Source organism: Aulonocara sp. 'chitande type north' Nkhata Bay, linkage group LG23 (assembly GCF_057382095.1).
Source record: "Aulonocara sp. 'chitande type north' Nkhata Bay isolate Kocher_YH1m ecotype deep benthic linkage group LG23, A_spYH_male_GT1.1, whole genome shotgun sequence".
In the NCBI taxonomy this organism is placed as follows: Eukaryota; Metazoa; Chordata; class Actinopteri; order Cichliformes; family Cichlidae; genus Aulonocara; species Aulonocara sp. 'chitande type north' Nkhata Bay.
The window spans coordinates 41,028,139-41,047,233 of NC_141365.1; the positions used below are offsets into that span (position 1 = coordinate 41,028,139).

Consider the following 19,095-nt stretch of genomic DNA (forward strand, 5'->3'; position numbering starts at 1 on the left):
AGTAACCCCCCCTCTTTATGTGTGTCTCTTTTTTTTTTTGGTCTCCAGACTAAAAAAGAGGGGTGGGGGGCTTTTTGGAGGGAACGGGGTGGCGAAGGTCACTTTGATGTGACTATAAAGACACACAGCAGGCCAGTGGAAAGAGATGAAAGGGACGGAGCAGAAGTAAAATAGATCCTGGTGGAAAAGCAAAGGAGTAGGAGATGCATTTCTCTCTCCCTATCTCTGTGTCTGTTTTTTTTCTTTCTCTGCAAAATACAAAGGATAATGATGCTGTTTCATAAACAAGAGGTGACCAGGGAATAGTGCAGGCATCTTGCAATTAAAGCGAGCAAACAACAGTTTTTTGAACCAAGCTGACAGCAGCTATGAGGCAGTAGCTTCTGAGCAGTGGAGCCATCTTGCACACGAAGGAAGCGAAGCTCATATCTGAATAAAAAAAAAACCCAAAAAAACATGCAACTTATTAAGCAGGTTGATACATTACCATTCATCAAAATAGGGCATTTGGCAACTGCTGATCAGCAACTGATTTATTTAGTGAGTGATTAATAAATTCTGCTTTATTTAAACAGACTGCGCTCAGAGATGCTTTTTGGATATGCCATAATTAAGCAAATGAGATCTGTCTAGATTGCTGTCATATGTGCAGGTTTTCTGCGTGGTGATCTTAATATCTTAATCATTTTAATGTATGCATAATCTAACGTCGAGTTTGTTTATATTTACAGCGTGTTCCTAAAGATTGCTTGGAGCTTGGATTCCTCACCCTCCTGGCTTCATGCAGTTGCCTGCCCCCATTAGGCTCAGATGTGTACTGCAAATGAATCATCCTGTACAGAGACCAGGTTTGGCTGGATATCAGCCCAGACTGCAGTCAGTGTTTTATTATTATTATTTCTCCTTTCTGAATGGGTGACAGACTGAGCTCAGAAATCACAAAATGCCAGATTAAGTTTATTACAGCTTAAATCAACGCCGGACAGAAACACCACCCAACCGAAGATCGTTAAAGCTGGTGCCTCTGGGGTTGTTTCCTTAAACTGAAAACGTTGCATTCCAGTGTAAAGTTATTTAGCCGTTCCCTCTGTCCGTCTGTCTGTCTGCAGAAGCTGTTTGTGACTGCAGCTGAAAGTGTTTTGATGATTGAGCTGTTTCTGGTATTGAAGGTAGCACAGAAGCTCACATACACAGAGAGAGAGAGTGAGGGAGGAGGAGTGGTAAGACAGCAGACAGACACCAGATGTTTCCGTGAAAAAATTCAACCAGTCAGCAAGCACAGCAGAGGCAATATCTGCAGTACAGTAGCTCGAAGCATGTGTGTTATTACCTTAGCCGGGGCATGCCCGTACCTTGGGTGGCCCGACAGTGAGTCTAGTGCCTCCTGGTGAAACACGGGGACACCCAGAAATCAGGTCGGGAATATGTTTCATGGGTTAGATTAGGATGTCTGTGTGTGTGTGCAAAGATGAACTTTTTAGATAAAAATCAGCGACATTTTTAATGATCCCGGGGGAAATTGGGTCACTGTAGCAGCAAAGAATATCATGAAGATAAAAATCCAGAATATGTAGATGATCAAAGAGAACCGATTCTGTTTCTCTCCCTGTTTTCTGTCACCCATGCAGTGCTATAATGGTAGATGCTCATATCAGACAAAGTTTCCAATAAATAGGCCAGCACGTGTGCAAATAATCTCAGACTTCTTACTGCTCCAAACACTCTGTTTCAGACAGGTTTTTTTCTGCTCTGCATCTGCGTGATGTCATTTGCCCCGCCCATGTGCTGGTGAAACCTTCTGTTTGCGAGTGGCAGCAAAACAGAAGAAAGCTGGCTTAAAGGGCCGAGACGGCAGATGAGTCGAGGAACTGCACCAAGACAAGCGTGGGATAAAATGATCTTGACGAGTCTAAGAATAAAAATATGCATCTGTTAATGGGTTGCATCCCCTTTGAAGCTGCAGCAGCCATCGGTTTACTCCAGAATCCTGTGTGTGGCTTTGTTTACATGTGTGCCTGTGAGTGCTCTTATCATTTAAACCTCTTTGCGGTCCCCCAAAGAAATGCCGGACATCTCTGAAGCATCATCCCCGTGAAGACCAAAAGGAGGTCGCGAAAGTCCCTGTCGACCCTCTGCTCTTGATGTGCCTGTAACCCCGCCCACACACACGCGGACGCTCACACTAAAGATGCTGATAGGGTCAAGTCGGGGCTATCTCTGGCTTATCTCCCACCGTCAGATCTAAAGCTGTCTGTCAGTGATGAAGAGAAGAAAGCTGAAGGCCTCAACCGGGATCACTCAGCCTCTCAAAGACTGCCCGACTTTCGCAAAGCTTCCTCCTTGAATCCACAGCCAGCTGACTACGGCGAAAAACACTGATGGGAGCGAGAGAGTGTAGGAGAGGTGTTGCAAGAGAAAGAGAAGAGGTAGAGAGGTGTGTGTTTGTGTGTGATGGAGATGTGTGTGTGTGAGTGTATTTGGGGGGGGGTTAGAAAAAAATGAGGGAGAGTTATCAGTCATGCCGTCAGTCTCCGGGGCGGGTTGTGATAAGAGAGGCAGCGGTTGGTATCTCTCTTTCTCCCTCACTCCCACATACACACATTATGTGAGAGAGAAAGGCCCTGTTGTGTTCCCCTCTACCGCCCATGAGTGAACACAGCGCAGGTGTGCTGGGGTGAGGGCTCAGACTGTATGGCAGCCATTTGTCGACTGCATTTTGGGGCAGAGAGACGAGAGAGGGAATACAGATGGTGAGACCTTGGGAGGGGGTTCTGTAGAAAAACGGGGTTCCCATATTGCAGCGGCAGGTTAAGTGTTTTGTTGCAAGGCCTCTTTCACTGAGAGACGTGACCTGTGGCTTTTTTTAAACAGGCTTCCAGCGCGTATCGCTTTAGTCATTTTCAGCATTTCCTAAACGGTGTCTTCTTATAAATGTCTTCTTCGCTCTTCTCCACTGCATCTCCTTTTCTATATAAACAGAAGATTTAGCCATGACGTAATGTTTCACCTACACAGGAACTCACAAGTCATCAAGACCGTAGTTTGATTGACAGGTGTGCTTGCAAGTGCTGTGCAGCATTAGCTTGTTGCCAGGAGTACCAATGCATATGCAACCAAGAATCTGAGACTTCACAGTATCTCGTGTATTCCCTTGCGGGTTAAATCCAAACACGTTGCATCCACAACATTCCCACTGTACTTCTCCCACAGTTCAGCTTCCATTAGCCATGTGCTGACCCGATATTTTGGGGGGGGGGGGGCAAGGGCAATGGTGGGAGGAGAGATGTTGACAAATGTTGGAGGGGGAGTATCAAATGACCCCTGGGGACGGAAGGGAGGGGCGGAGCAGAAAGTGACCCAGTGTTGCTTGAAGGTTTGGAAGCGCCTGTCTTCTCTCTCTTCCTTGTTATCTCTCTGAAAGGGTGATAGCGGAGGTTAAGCAAAGATCACTTCTGCTCTTTAAAGACTTCAGTCAGTGCTTTTGCCTCAGATAACGCAAACAACACGCATATAATCAAGTCCTCGATACACTGAAGGCGTTCGGCAGTAGAGGTGGGCGGATCAATCCATTTGGTATCAGATCGATATTAGCACGGCTGGATTGATACTTCTTTTTCTAAGTTCTGTATATAGCCCACTGAATTGTGCTGTGTAATTTTTTTTTAATTTTGGGGAAATTAAAAAATATGTGTCAGGCATGCACTATGAAAAATGAAGGTATCGGTATCAGTAATACTGGCTTTGTATTTTCTTGCCATCGATACCAAAATGTGCAATAACAAAAGTTCATGTGGGCACAGACCCCCCCCCCCCCCCCCCCCCCCCCAACTCGAAGCTCAGATTAGCCAATCACAGTGACATCTGACAGCCATTGTATCCTCAGGGCCAGAGGTGGGTTTTAAAATGACTGACAGGCAGTAAGAAAACCGCAAGTCGATGGCGTCTTCTAAACCTGGGGGTGTGTAGCAGCGGGGGATTGACAGTTGACTGAGGTGACACAGACAGTGACACACAGACTTGTCATACAACCTTCTGTCAAGGGCATTGGGGGGGGGGGGGGGGGGGGGAGTCTTCTCTTGACATTGTAGTAAATGTCAAGAGAAGACACAACTATTCTCCACACAACTTTCAGGTTGTGTGGAGAATAAAGAAAGAAGACGATGCTTAACGTTATAAAAGTGCACACTCAGAGGTAAAAGCTCCTACAGAGAAGCAGTACAGTATCTTACATTGCCTCAGAGAGTTTGCTGTGACCTTTAGGAATGCACATTTCCAAAGAAAGATGCCAGCAAGGCTACATACTGTACCTCATTACACAGCCAGGCCTCAACCAGTCCATTACATTACACGGTAATACAAGCCATAGGCAGGGCACATGGGCTGGACGCTGGAGAGGCCTTTCTCAGCAGATTATTTTGGGCTCGGTACTGTGTCATTACACGGCCTCCCGCTCTGTATTTAGCCCTGTTGATTGCAGGGCTGAAATTGGGCAGGGCTGAGGTGGGTTCTCCCTCCACTCAGTCGAGGGCTTTGACATATAGTATCGGTCGTTCTTGTGCGTGTGTGTATTTTGTGGCAAAAGTCGGCTGTGCAGCCACCCGCCTCACTAATCAGACACTCCCTTCTTTCTCACTCGCTGTGATATATTTTTGATCTTCATCTGCACCCCCGCCCATTTTTTAAACAGCCCCAGGAGAAGCTGTGATCCCCTGGTTTACCATGAGAATGTTTTGTTTTGTTTTTTAATCTCGGTCTCATCTGTGGAAGAGTTAATATCTGTGGTGTCTTTTGAAATAGGATGCATCTGTTTATGTGTGTGTGAGTGAGCGAGTGAGGGAGAGCGTGCCCCCCCCCACACACACACACACACACACACACACATCCTATAACCGGCGATCGACGGGAGGGGGCGGAGCCGAGGCGCCGTGACTGTAACGCGATAGCTGCTCAGCTCAAAAGCGCGATCACTCACACACACAGTGCACACACCTCACAGGCTGGACCCACGCTGCTGTCGGGGCAGAGCGCAGGCTTCACGGAGCCGTTACCAGAGAGAGGAGCGAAGACAGCAGAGAGGAGAGGTGCTGCAGGAGGAGGCACGGCATGTTCGTTGTTTCTGAGGATCCAGAGCGCGCTGCTTTTCATTTATTTCATTACTTTTGTGCCTCGCTGGGAAGCAGCTTCGGACTGGGGTTTACGTGGCTTTGAGAGCTGTTACCGTTGGACTTTTTTTTTTCGGGTTTCTTATAACGCTCCTACCGGAGAACCAGCCAAACCCTCGTGTGCGTAAAATCCGCGAGCGGGAGGACGCAGAGTTATAGGGAGATACCGGGACAGGGAGAGTCCCCCTCATCGGTCAGAAGTTGGCGCACCCCGGAGCCTGCTGTCCTGTCCGGACTCTGCGAGGCGCAGATATCCCCTGAAGCCTCCCAGCTGCGGAGCGCACGCAGCACTGATCAAGGAGTTTGTTGATTCACTGTGGGTTTTTTCTTCTTCTTCTTCTTTTGGATGCGGTTTGGTGGCATCGCTCCGCTAAATGGACAGAGTCAAAAGGACAGCGCTTACAAAATATTCAGATTTTTCTCAGTGACAAGTAGTTGGCACACACTTTTCTCCACCAATGGTTTAATAAACACCGTGGGCTTTTTACTACAGCGGTTTAGTTTTCACTGCTGGTCCCAAACGGCTGTGGATTTTTCTTTTTTTTTTTTTGGAGGAACGGAAGCATTTCAATCCTGCGAGGTGGAAACATTAGATACTTGAAACTATCTACAAGTTTTTTTTGGTTTTTGGTTTTGTGTGTGATTCAACATGGATTTTGTGTTCTCGTTGGTTGGATTCTTAATGGCAGTGTGCCATGTGTCGTTAAGAGTCAGAGGACAAAACGGTGAGTTTTTTTGGTTACTTCTTGATTTTGACGCACTCGTGATCTGAGTCAGCCAAAACAGCCTAATTGACACTAAACGTTGCTCTAAATCACGGGAACGTGTTTTTACTATAAGCACCACATTTAAGTATCATCTTCTCTTGGTCATTGTAATTGCTTTTATCCTTCAAATTCATTTCCAGGTCTCCAAGTCATATGTTTCAAATTATTTCAACACACAAACGCTCCCATGATAAAGCTGTTGATGTTTTATTCCTGCTAAATATGGCAAATACAGCAGCCTGCGGAGGAAAGGCTCTTTATTTGTTTTGTTTTTAAATGTTTAGATCTTATGCACTTGTTTCATCAAAATCATACTAAACATTAAAAACTGAAAGACATGGATGCGTTCATTAAATATTTAGAAAAACGGAAAGTGGAAATTGTTACGCTTAGAATAGTTTGCCGTGAAGCGTGAATGTTAAATTTAAACACGATGTTTATCCAACCCGTTCTCATCAGTTGTTTTCCTTTGATTAATCATCTCTGGGTATAAACTAACCCCACGCCTGATTAAAATGCTTTTGCGCACATCGTGATGAAAACGGCTAAAGCTGGGTGAAGAGCCTGCGTCTCACAGAGCCCGTGCGTAAAAGCGTACGAGCTTCAGTTGTGTTGACTAATAGGATCACTATCTTCATCAGCCACCACGAGTCTCTCCTTCAGTATCTCCTCGTGCTCCTCCGGGTTGTCTGGGCAGGGTGAAGCCAAGGCTGAGAGCTCCAGGCGGCGTAGTGGCACACCGCCACCTCTGCGCTCTTAGCCGTCTAAAAGAAAAGAAAAAACCGCAACTAGGAAGATAAGGAGCAGCATAATAGGAGCCAGTTGGTATGGATTTAGAGCCTTGTTTTAAGATACTTAAGTAGTTTACTGTTCAAACAGAAACGGCACTGTGGTATAGCTTAACCACATGAGTCCATTGTATTCTTCAAAAAAAAAAAAAAGGGGGGGGGGGGGGGAATAAATTTCAGGTTTCACCATGTGGCATAAAAATCAGGGTGATCGCGATGCGTTCGATCGCCGGCAAATAAATGAGTGGATTACAAATTCACGCGTGCCGTTTCTTTACGCGGACAGAAATTGTGACAGATTTGAAGCTGCTGCCGGTGGTTGTTGTTGGTGGTGAGCAAGGCTTGTCTTACCATACAGAGAAGTGACGCCACTGGTGGGATGACACATGGCCTCACGCTCGGCTCACTCGTTCCTGTCTCGGATTGTTGACGCATTTACGGTGGCACACTTTTTCATATTTATGTGCGCTTTTCTTCGCCGCTGTGGTGATCAGGTGGCATTTCGCAACCCAAAACTGCTTTATGTCTTTCTTTCGCGTGTCTGTGATTCTCAGTGCTGGCTTTTTACTTCTTAATCATCATGCGCTGTAGTAAGATGTACATTTTATGCGATCTGCATAAGTAGTCTACTGGGAGTAGGCGGGCTGGGGAGCTGTCCGTGAGCTCATCATGACTGCTCAGCCTTTACAATACCACCCGCTGGCGTGCCTCAAAACAAAGCCAAGCTCTCTCTTCACTTCATTTGCACCCATCTTCTTTTTTTTTTTTTTTTAAGCTACTTGTTTTAAATAGGACAGCTATCTCAGACATCCCTCTGAATGTGTGTGTGTTTTTCACTGGCTGCGCATGTACCCGTTGATCAGAGACAGATGTGGGCCTCTTGGCAGTCATCAGGCAGGCAAGAAGCTGGATCCCCCCCTATTCTCTCTCTCTCCCCTGCCAAGACACTGCACCACATCTCCCTGCCTCTGTACTCCCCTCAAGAGCCACATTACACACAGATGCCAGAGGAAAGAGAGACTGACAGATAACAGAACAGAGACAGAACAGGGAGAAAGCGAGAGCAGCATAAACAGAGAGACAGGGGGAGTGGGAGAAAGACGGTGACTCCAGAGTTTAAGAAAGCACAGAAGAGTGACCGAGCCATAGCACGAAGGCAACAAGAGGAGGAATGCTCAGAAACCAGATCAGCTGAGTGGATTCTGCATCAAGCGGCATGGTGGAGGAAAAGGACGACATCAAAGTGTGCAGGGGTCAAGAGTCAGATCGCATCCAGGGTTCATGAAGGGACAGCGTCACGTAAAGTGGGATAAAGCCCCAGCCACAGGGGTGAAAATACTATCGCAGAGATCCTCTTGTGAATGTTAAGCACACAGAGTCACGTTAAAGTGTTTCATTTTCTAAAGAGTTGCTGTTTTGTGATGACAGAGTCCATCTGTGCTTCGGCAACTTGATACATTTGCAGCAGCAAAAGGTTTCCCCTAAAATGTAATGTTATGGAACGAGCAGATGCACGCCTGAGGCATCCCAGCCAGGAAACTCTTTTAAGTGTAGAAATCCTACGAGGTGCCAGGGTAAATGATCCACTAAAGATGTTCAGCGCTTGGACAGGTCATGCTGTGGACTTCTGTTTTTTTTTTGTTTTTGTTTTTTGTTTTTGTTTTTTGCTGGTGGCACCTTCACCCTCATTACAAAGCACCATTTTTGTGTGTGGTTCTTCCTCAGGCAGTTTTCTGCTGCAATATTTCTGCACGAAGAAGAGTCACTTCCATTCCACTTGTCCTGTAATCACAATAGTTTGACTCGCTGACATGTGCATTAATTACTCCTTACCACAAGCATTAATATTCAAGCCATTAAGCAGCTCATTTGCATGTTTATTGAGCGGGCGGCTGTGCATCCTCTCCATTCATGGTATTGACTTCTTTAGAAGTTGGATTTCTATTATTTAATAATATCAGCTCCAGGGTGAAAAGAACTTAGTAAATTTTATGTTTATGTTATTCATGTTTTTTTCTTTTCTCCCCCTTCACCCCTTTGCCTCTTGTCTTCTCCTCTCGTCTAGGATCCTTTGCATTTCTCTGTACTTTAATCTGAAAAAAACAAGGTCACCTCTCTTAGCATTCATAGCCAAAGACAAACCCAGCGGCCCGTTCAATACCAGTCAGGTATGAGAGTCACAGGCTCGCACAAAGCCCTTGAACAGCTCACCACACTCAGGGTGAAATTAAATACAAGACCCCCATAAATAAAACAGAGCTGGGTCTTTTCAGTCTGTCGCATTAGCTGCACATGGGGGGGATCTTAGCGGGCGCTCGGGGACTGGGTTTTTAGGTAGGGAGCCATAGGGGGTCAGCTTTGTCAAGAGGCAGGGTGTTTTAGAATCTACTGCAATTCAAACCGCGGGTTCTGAAAAGAAGGAAGCAGTTCAGGAGTGTAAATTTAAAGAGAAGAAACTGCCTTTTTTGTAAGAAGTGTAATTCACCCAAAAAGAGGTTACTTTTTTTTTTCCTTCCTTTTTTTTAAGCAGTCAGTTCCACTGCAAGGTAACACTCTGCAAGGTGGGGGGTAGAGGGTGCTAACAAATCACCAAGACTCCTGCAGCAAAGCTCAATTCTTCACAGCTTTCCCTTGCTGATGTAGGCTCGCTCCACCTTAGACGGGGAAAATCTTTTGTGAAAAGTGCTTCGGTGGTGCAGGTTTGACACTGGCGCGCAGAGCCGAGGGGGTGCACCGGTGGGGGGAGAAGGAGACGTGATACAGTAGCCAGGTAGCGTTTAGGATTAGGCCCACACCATTACCCCCCCCCCCCCCCCCTCCACCCACCTCCTGCTGAAGGCACCAGTGACCATCTGTTTACTCGATTGATCCATTGATCCATTGATCGGAATGGCCAGCGCTGTGCATTTAGCTGATTAACGTGGGGCACTTATCCTGTTAGGGAGGGAGGAGTAGAGAAGGAGAAAGAAAAGGGAGGCAAAGAGGATTTGGGGATATTATCTGCTTTTGATGTGGCTTTTGTTAGTTCTTAAAAGAAATAATCCCCCTTTAAACACAGTTAACAGTGTTTAACAAAAAAGCCATTGTCAGCAACTGTTGCGTTTCTTGGAGCCGACTGTTATTTGCTTTTGGTCAGGTTTCACAAGCTCAAATCCACCTAAGCATCAATGCATGCTAGTGACCACTGAAATCAGGCTCAGCTTTCAGCGGAACGCCGTCGTTTAGCTACAGCGTATTTGATTTTAGATGTAAATTTGACGCAGCGTTGTGTAAGTGAGGGGAGAGATTTCTATGCTTGTTTTATGTTCACAAGCACAGACACAGCCCCCCCTGACAGGAACAAGAAAATGTTATGGGCGTCCAATCAGAATGCAGGGAATGAATAAAGGCGTTAAACTGTAATCCTCAGGTTTATTTCTACAGACTCCTCAATCTGAAAGGAAACGACGACAAGAACAGAGCATAAAAAAAGTGAAATGAGTCTCAAATGTCTTTCTGAAATAAAGTTATTGGTTAATTAAACTAATATGAACGTGGAATAAGAAATAAAGAACCAGCTGGATGATAGAAGTGCAACAGTTCTTGTCTCATTATTTTTATATTTCTGGTCTATTAACAATCTTGCTGTTTCCTTGCATGCATACACCTGTACACTTTACCTGCATCACATCCATGGCCAATTTGGACTCACCGATTAGCCTAACATGTGTCTTTTGACTGAGGGGGGAAGTCGGAGTACCTGGCGAGAGAAAGCATGAGTCTCTCTCTCTTAACGCTTTTATTTTGAATACGGCAACAAGAAACATTTGAAACCAGCATATTGACTAAACTCAACCATCTATGACTGGGTGGGCCACGCTCCCTGCTGCTGAGGCGCACACTGGTTTGACCTAAAAGGTCTTAAAGCAGGTCCCCACCTCTTCATCTCCCTCCCTCCATGTCTGAATGCATGAGTGCTGCCCACTCACTCCCCTCGTATTCCCTCACTCTGGGTGATAGCACTTTTTAATTAAGGTGGGGAAGCGGGGAGGGAGCAGGCGCAAGGGACGGGACGAGAGACACTAGGAATGATGGAGGGATTTATCAGCGCCTCTCCTCGCACTCGCGGCTTATCCCAGAGCGTGACGCCGTGCCTCCCCGATAAGGCAGCTAATAGAAATAAGAGCGGCGGGACGTGCAGCCGAACTCACACATGCTGCAGAAACCTGAGCTAAGACATGCAGACGTATGCACATTTTCTCAGATAATGAAGATAAAGGCAATCGCATTGGATGCGAAGACGTCTCAGGAGCGACTAAAAAAGAAATGCGCGCTCACACTCACACAAAAGTCATTAATTTCATTGATACAGTCTGCGCTGTGCTTTATGTCTTTTGGATTTCAGTTCCATCCACTCAAAACGCAGCTCTGCAAACATACTCTTAAGACTCACACATGCATAAAAGTGGCATTGTTCATTGTAATAGGGCCTTGGTCCATGCATGGTAGGGACATATGCAGCACTTTGTGTGTGAGTGTTTGTGTGCAGACAGATGGGCTGCTCTAGTAGAAGAGACAGTGTAATTCGTGGAGCTCGCTGGCAGCTCCTGAGTGCTTCCCCTCTGTTACTCATCCAGCACCACAAGTTCTGTTCACACCCAAACATTCTGCTTTAAAGTGAAACACACACACATTTGTACCATATAAGCATCCTCATAATGGCGAGCTATTCAAAAAATTAGAAGAGAATACACACACATCTGTCACTTTCCTTCTTCTATTTAATTTTTTTCTCATCAGCCGCAAACAAACACCCACCAAACTGCACACACGCATGTTTGCCAGTGCATGTGTGTGTGTGTGTGTGTGTGTGTGTGTGAGAGGTGACTGACAGAGGTTTCCCCCTGGGGGTCGGGATCTGCAGGACAGCACCGGATAGCAGGCATGTCTTAATGAGGCTCGTCAGGCTCTTTTGCGCTGCACACACGCACCCGCTCCTTTCTCCATCTTTTCTCTCTCCTCCTCGGCTGCCTGTATTTTTTTCCCCTTCCTCATCACCTTTTGTCGCCTCCTCCCTCTCCCCGCGCCTGTCACTCCTCTCCCTCGCTCTTCCCACCTATGTGCTCACCACCGCCCATCATGAATCAACCCAGCCTGCCGCCTTCACCCCCCCTCCGATCAATCTTTCCCCTTCTTTCTCAATCCGTGTTTTATCCATCACCTCGCCATCAATCCTTCACCCTTCCTCACAACCCTCTGCTCTTCTTCATCCTCTTTCTTCACCCTCATCCTCTCTGTCACATCTCCCATTTTCCTTTCCTACTGTAATCCTTTCATCCCCCCTTCTCTTCCCACTCATTCTGTCATTTCTCCTGCATCCCTCCTCTTCATCCTCCTTTGGAGGCCACTGAATGGGCAGCTCAGAGGAAAAAAAGTGTTGAGGCTGCAGGATTCTCCCCAAACAACTTAATCTGCCGAGGCTCTGCGCGCTGATAGCCTCTTGCACACCGTCCCCTCCATAGGCTTCCCAACAATGACTGTCTGTCTGCACAGCCGCGGCAGATAAAGAGATGTCTGTGCATGTGTGTGTCTATGTGTGTGTGTGTGTGTGTGTCTCGGTCTTTCTGTCTGTCTTTGTCATTCTTTCCTATCCCTGCTATCTTTTTGAAAAATTTCAGTTAGTGATTTTTTTCCTCCCTCCTGTGATTGACAGGCCCTCTGCGTGTTTTTGGAAGTGAGTTTGTGTGTGTGTGTGGGTGGTCCTTTGAACATTGTGCAGTGGCTCTCTGTGTTTCCGTGTATTTATACGTGCACCTAAACGCGTGGGCGTGCGTTAAAGCATGTATTCCTGTGTGCACTTATGGCTAAAATTGCGTGTGTGTATATTTGTGCAGTAGTTTGTATCTGTGCGTACGCAATGTGGGCGGCTGGAGTCATGCGCTCCCATGAAATCACCGGCAGCTCTGTGTGTGTGCGTGTGCCTGATGTGAGCGTGGGCGTTGCTCCTCTCCAGTAACAAAGTAAGGAAGCCATCGCAGCTCTATCAAATGTCAGAGAATCTAAGTGTGCCTTTTAAGCACAATAGGCGGTGGAAATGTCAACACTTGAAGGGTCTATTACACTTCAAGCCTTTGGTGCTGTTTTTTTCCCCCCTTATCTTTCCTTCTGTTTCCTTTATTGGTGCTTTCACAGAAATTTGAAAGAAACAGGCAAAAATATCAACCCATTTATGTCAATAATGGATTCATTCCAGTAGCTGAGTGGTTAAGGCCAACGTTTAGTGACACATTGTTAATGCCATATGATTCATGTTCCTGTCTCAGCTCCTTTCCTTCCTCATATGTATTCCTATGAACGTCCGCTACTGTAGTGAAACAGGATTTGTCTGTTGTTGCGTTCAAAATCGTGTTGGTTATTAAAGATCTCACTGGAGGATCAGCAAACATAAGCTAAACAAGGGATTGCCAAACAGGGATACAGTTAGCCCAGAGTGTACTTCAGGTCCTTCTAGAAGAATTATCTAAATTAACTTTCACCAGGACAAAAAGAACTGAATGGAAAGAATCAGTCAAATCTTAAAGAAACGCTTAACAAGTCATGACTTTTCCCTAAAATACATTTTTAAAGAGTCTATCCTAGTCTATTTTTTTTCTATCCCTTGGAAGATATACTTCTGCGGTTCTTCCATAGATTTCAATTTAGGATTCTTTGTCTCTTTTCACTATCTGAACGTCTCTCTTTGATTATGTCTTTGGTGCTTCTCTCCATAACCAGCAGGCACATGAAAAGATTAGCTCAACTAATAAGAAAATCCAAAAAGAGTAAGAATTGAACCGACCCGAGCAGTAACTTCTTAAAGTAATGGGTAACCGGTAAAAATCAACACAGAAAATAGATAAGTAAATATGAAAGATTATCGTTAGAAGTAAAAGCAAACATGAAGTTAAATAAAAGTAAAATGTATGTACAAAGTGTTACAATAGGAAGTTAAAACAATGGATAAAAACGTTAGCTAAAAGTATGGTGAAAAGCTAAAGTTGTTAGCTAGCACTATGCTATCCAAACAGAATTTTAAAAGATTTAACAGGTAAAATTGATCAGTAATCATAAAATAAAACATTAGAACCATTGTGGATGAAAGCAGTTTGGATTAATCTTAGAGCTGTGGTGGTACATCAAATGAAAAAGGTTGGGACCATCTGAGCTAAGCTAGCTCCTGCTGTTGTCGTGGTGCCCCTGTTTTTTTTTTTTTCTCTAAAATTGATAATATCTCAAATCTGTTGCAGAGTAAGATTAATAAAGAACCAATATGCACAAGGCTGCCGGGCTTTGTGCGTGGATGTGTGCAGAATACTCGTATATGTTTCTTTTGTATGTGCATGTGAGTTTATGTGTTTAGCATGTTTGTGGGAGATAACGGAGAGAGCGAGAGCCGCCGTGGCTCACGGGGCGAAATCAGAGAATGGGGTCTTTTGTTAGCGCGTTAGCTTTTCATTACAGAGTAGGGGTGAACCCCAGAACCTAGCTAGACAGGCCGTCTGCGTGTCACTTCCTGTCTAAGCCTGCAGAGCTACGCTATTGGCAAGCTATTGTTCCTGGGAGAGCGTGATAGGATCAGGGAATGTGTCCTAATGTTTGCAGATTGGCTTGCAGGAGCAACAATTACACTTGGAGAACGCTCCCTATGGGGGAGTAGGGAGATAAGAGCCTGGGTGTGGAAGAGGGTGAAAAAGGCTTGGTGTGTTTCTCTGTGTGTGTGTGTGCGCGCTTTCACCAAATGCAACAGTAATGATCTTTTATTGTTTTAATAGCTTACCCATGTGGCGCTGCTTGCATTGAGAATCCACAATGGAGAAGTTTTTCCAATTTCCTCCTAACTGACAGCCTAAATTGCTTTCTTTTGTTTTACTGTTCATTTGTTGCTCATCACATCTTCATATAGAGAAGCAAGGTAAATGAAGGGGCGCCCACTGAGATGCTGCACTAGGGGAGCGCATCATTTCCTCAATCTTTTTTATTATTTATTTATTATTTTTCAGTGCTTTAAATGAGTCTGCCCCTGCAAATGACGCTGTGTAGAAATGCATCAAATTATGTTTAAAATAAAAACATGCATAAAACATTTTTAACCGCTCCTCTTCGCCTGCTTTATAGTCAGTACCTCCCAGCACCTTCTAACTCACCTTTCTGTCTCTTACACAGCGCCGGAGTGCGGAGGTTTGCTAGATGCCAGCGAGGCCGGTTATATCACCTCCCCTGGCTATCCTCTGGAGTACCCCCCACACCAGAACTGCCACTGGATCATCACGGCGCCAGAGCCCTCGCAGCGCATCGTCCTCAACTTCAACCCCCACTTTGAGATCGAGAGGCTCGACTGCAAGTAAGACGGGAAGGCCGGGGAGGGGGGAAGGAGCTGGATTCGGGTCATAATGGTGCAGTCCATAAAACCCACTCTTTTCTGTCAGGGGAAAATTGGCTTCACCAGTAAGATGGTGTGCTATTATTGTGGCTGAATGATGATTCATGTTGACACGTTCATTAGTATGCTGCGAAAGCATCCGTATCTCAAACAAGTAATTTCCAGTTGAGGCGCACAGATTTTTACATACTGTTATAATTCAGTGCCGGGTGGTTTGGCCCAATTCCAGGCTGCTGAAACGTAATCCACATTTTGACCACAACAGGTCAATCGCAAAGGAAATTTTAATTGCAGATTGCAGGCTTCCTGTGAATAGCAGACCATTAGGTAGACTGTGGTTTTCTTTTTATATTTTCTGACATAATTATTTATTCAGAAAATGGAAAGCACATAAGCTCCATGTAGAAGCACATAACCATTAAACTCATTTTGTCCTGGATGCTAGTCGCCTTCTCCCAGGCAGTTATGGGGGTTAAATTCCTTGCTCAAGGGCACATCAGCTGCAATATCAACCCTCTGTGTTTTAGAGGACAGGAAATGCTGCTCATTTCCACATCCCAAGGTTTTCTGCTTCTTTCACACACTCTTGAATACAGACGAGGAAAAACAGGTCGCAATAAAACAATAAAACCCAAATGGAAAGAATGATTCAGATAGTTTAATAATAAGTTCCTGTGTTATTTCCGCTGGTTAAGCTTTAAAAAACAAGCGTTGTCAGCCAGGATGTATTTGTGTTTTATCCTGCTAAGAACCATATAAGGTGAGGTTTTTAACCTTCTGAAGAACAGCAGACTACTCGGGAAGATTTTTGACAGATGTAAAAATTTGAAATTTACTTTTGAAGGCATCAGCCAGCATTACCCAGACTATAAAGCTCTAATCCCCCCTCCATCTGATAATCAAATGCCAAGCAATATTTGGAAGTCGGCGTCTGCTTTTGGGCAGTAAAGACAGAATGATAAGATAGGATGTAAGAAAATGAATCATGATGTATTTTGAAGTCAGAGATTGGAGGGTGGGCCGAGAGAGAATAAACAGGGGAGGCTTTAAGAAGTAATAGAAGGGAATGAGACCCAGCTGTTTATCTCGATATGAGCGAGTTGGTCAGTTTCCTTTCTCAGAGACATAAATAATCCAAATCATATGGTCTTCTATTGTCTATGACCTCAGAGGAAGACAGTAGCGGGAGGGTGGAAAAAGCTCCCAGTCTCTACTGTTTAATTCAGTTTTATATACAACCAATTTTGGTCAAACGATGAGTCCATTTGGTCAGTTTATCAGTGCACTTTCTCTCTCTTCTCCACTCGGTAAATTGAAGAATTAATAATGGGTTTTTTTTGCATTTATTTTATTTATTTTTTGCATTGTTCGTCTACAAAGTGCTTTGTCTGGCTGGGAGAAGGGAAGAAAAACCAAACCAAAATAAAAAAAACCGTTGCTTTCATGAGCGCATGAATGGCCGTTTTGGTTGGAAAATGTTTTGTAATATTTGACGGGTTCTTTTCGCACGGTAGCGCCGCAACGGCATTGAACTTGAAATGTTATTTTGATGTCGCCGCCTTTGAAACTCCAGGTTTCCGTCGTGTTTTGCACTAAAGCGCCTCTCCGCTTTGACACCAGCATCGCTGTGTCGGCAATGCGGCGTGCCCGCACTTCCTGCTGGACTGGTAGAGAGGGAGGGAGGGATGCCTCAGCTGTTGATAAGCAGTGTGTCAGGCAGTTTCTCACAGCCCAAGGCATGCAGGGCAGGAGGAGGCTGAGGGAGGAGGAAGAGAAACTGAAATACCCCCTTCTTCTACTTCTTCTTTTTTTTCCCTTCGGTACAGACAATCTTATTAGGATGGGGTTTTTTTTAACTTTTTTTTTTAACACACGCCTGAAGGGGACAAGGCCTCGGCGTGCCCTCTAACACACACTCCCACTCAGTCTCCCTTCATCCTGTATGTATGAGTGTGTGAGTGTGAGTGGGCGTTTATGAGTGAGTAACTGTGCAAGCACGTTTTGCAAGTTTGCACGGTTAGCATCCCTCTCTATCCATCACACCTCTGGTGACCCCCACCCCCCAGTTTGGAAAGAAATAGGGAATATTGCCAACATGTTTTTATGCATCAACTTGAACACCAGTGTGCCCTTCTGTGTTTTGTAGAGAACCCTTTAAGGCACAGAAAACAGCAAAATAGGGCTTGATAATCCTCCTCTCTCCATCCCGTGTTATGCTTTTCTTTTTTTTTTCTTTTTTACACGGATTGATCCAGGCCCTGTAGCGCTGTTACGGGTTGCTTCCTTTTCTTGCCTGTATGATTAGGCATGGCGGTGTGAGAGAGTGAGCAGAGAGGAGATTTTTGCATGTTTTCACGGTCCTCTCTGCGAGGTTAGGGCAAGGGGAGCCAGAGGGCTTTCCAGGAGGAGGGAAGGGCTCGGTATCTCGGCCGGGGCTGAAAATCTGCGTGACAGGTGGGATTACAGAGATGGCAGAGCAGAAAACCGAAGCGGTGTTACCTGAAAGACGCAGGGCTGTGGTGTCTGGACTGCTGATCATGGAAGCACGCAGGAAACGGGGGGAAAATGGTCACATGAAAGGCTGAACATATGTTTTTGGATATGCTTATAAAGCACGCATGCACGTGCGCTATTAAGCACGCAACCTGTCGGTGTAAAAGTGCTCATCAGTCATCACCTCACCACCGCCACCCCCACCCCATACCAAGGCACTTTAGGCCTTTATAAGACTGAGAAAAGTGCTTGGTCAGCTCAGGCAAGGCTTCTGAACGCTAATATCCCCTGCCAGCTGGTGATTTTCCCTCGGCGGGTTCAAACAGTCAGTACTCGTGCGATGTAACGAAGCCAAACACCGGCTCGACTGCAGCAATCAAATCGTGAGCCTTATGCAGGCGCTCCATGTCTGAGGTGGCACTTTAATTCAGGATTTCATTTCAGGGGGAGTCCGGCCATGTGCCAAATAGCTCTTACCTCCAGGCTGCCAGCCGATTGATGCGAACTAAATGTAATAAAGGCTAGATGAAATATCAGGCCCATATCTCTAATGCAATCTGCCATCACCAAGCCCCAGGATGCTACCTAGTGATATACCAGGAGTCGAGGAAGGGGAGAGAGAGAGTTTCTCTCCAGCTCTCTTTCTCGACGTCTCCCTCCTCCGATTTTTTCCTTCCCTCCATCTCTCCCTTTGTTCTTCCTCTCTCCCTCTCGCTCCCGCTCAAGGAGGTGTTTTATTTTTATGCACTTGAATTAAACATTGAAACGGGTGGGTGCACGCGCACACACAGACACACACACAGACACAAAAACAGTCATTCAAGAAGATCCATTTCTTGCACTTTTTCCCGGTTTTTATTTTCTCACTTTTATTTGGTTATTTGTTATTGAATGCAGTCTGCCTGAGGTGGAAAGATTTTATTATATAACTTTATAACTCTTCAGACACACAGCTAGACACCCCCCACACCCATCCCCACCCCCCGGGGCTTGTGACATGTCTGGCCACAGCGAGAAGTGCCACCAACACACGTACCAGCTCTGTGTTTCTATGCATGATATCGCCTTTTTGCTAGAGCTCGAGGGAGGGGTGGGATCAATGTCTGTATTCCGCTTGTAATGGGAAATCTATAAATGATCAGCAATACCAGAGGGGAAGGAAAGTAAAGAAGGCGCAAAAAGGGAAAGGGAAGGATGATGGCTGAGGATGAAAGGAAGGACAGACGAGCTCCCAGAGGTCATGGCTAAAGGAGGGAGTTGTTCCAGGATCACATCTGTCAACATCTGGCATTTGGCCTACAGTTAGGACACAATCATGGTCATCAGCGTCCAGCAGTCAACACAGCTGCCGGGATTTAATGATGATATAATGGCTAACTGGTACAATTAACCGTAAAAACCCAGCATGTGATTAGGATAGCCCGGTGCAGCTGCAGCACTGTTGTCTCTGTATTCATCTGTCACAAATGTAATCAGAGTTGATGAAC

The 19,095-nt window shown here is 45.5% G+C and overlaps 1 protein-coding gene across 2 annotated transcripts in view; it reads left to right on the forward strand.

Moving 5' to 3' along the window:
* Nucleotides 1-4,971: 4,971 nt before the first annotated feature.
* Nucleotides 4,972-19,095, forward strand: part of LOC147302421 (neuropilin-2-like) — a 59,280-nt gene continuing 45,156 nt past the window's right edge. For both annotated transcript variants that reach the window (XM_086281909.1, XM_086281910.1), the window contains exons 1-2: nt 4,972-5,887; nt 14,899-15,076. In XM_086281909.1, the coding sequence (XP_086138035.1) occupies nt 5,812-5,887; nt 14,899-15,076 (254 nt within the window). In that variant the 5' untranslated portion in view covers nt 4,972-5,811. The remainder of the gene's footprint in view (nt 5,888-14,898; nt 15,077-19,095) is intronic.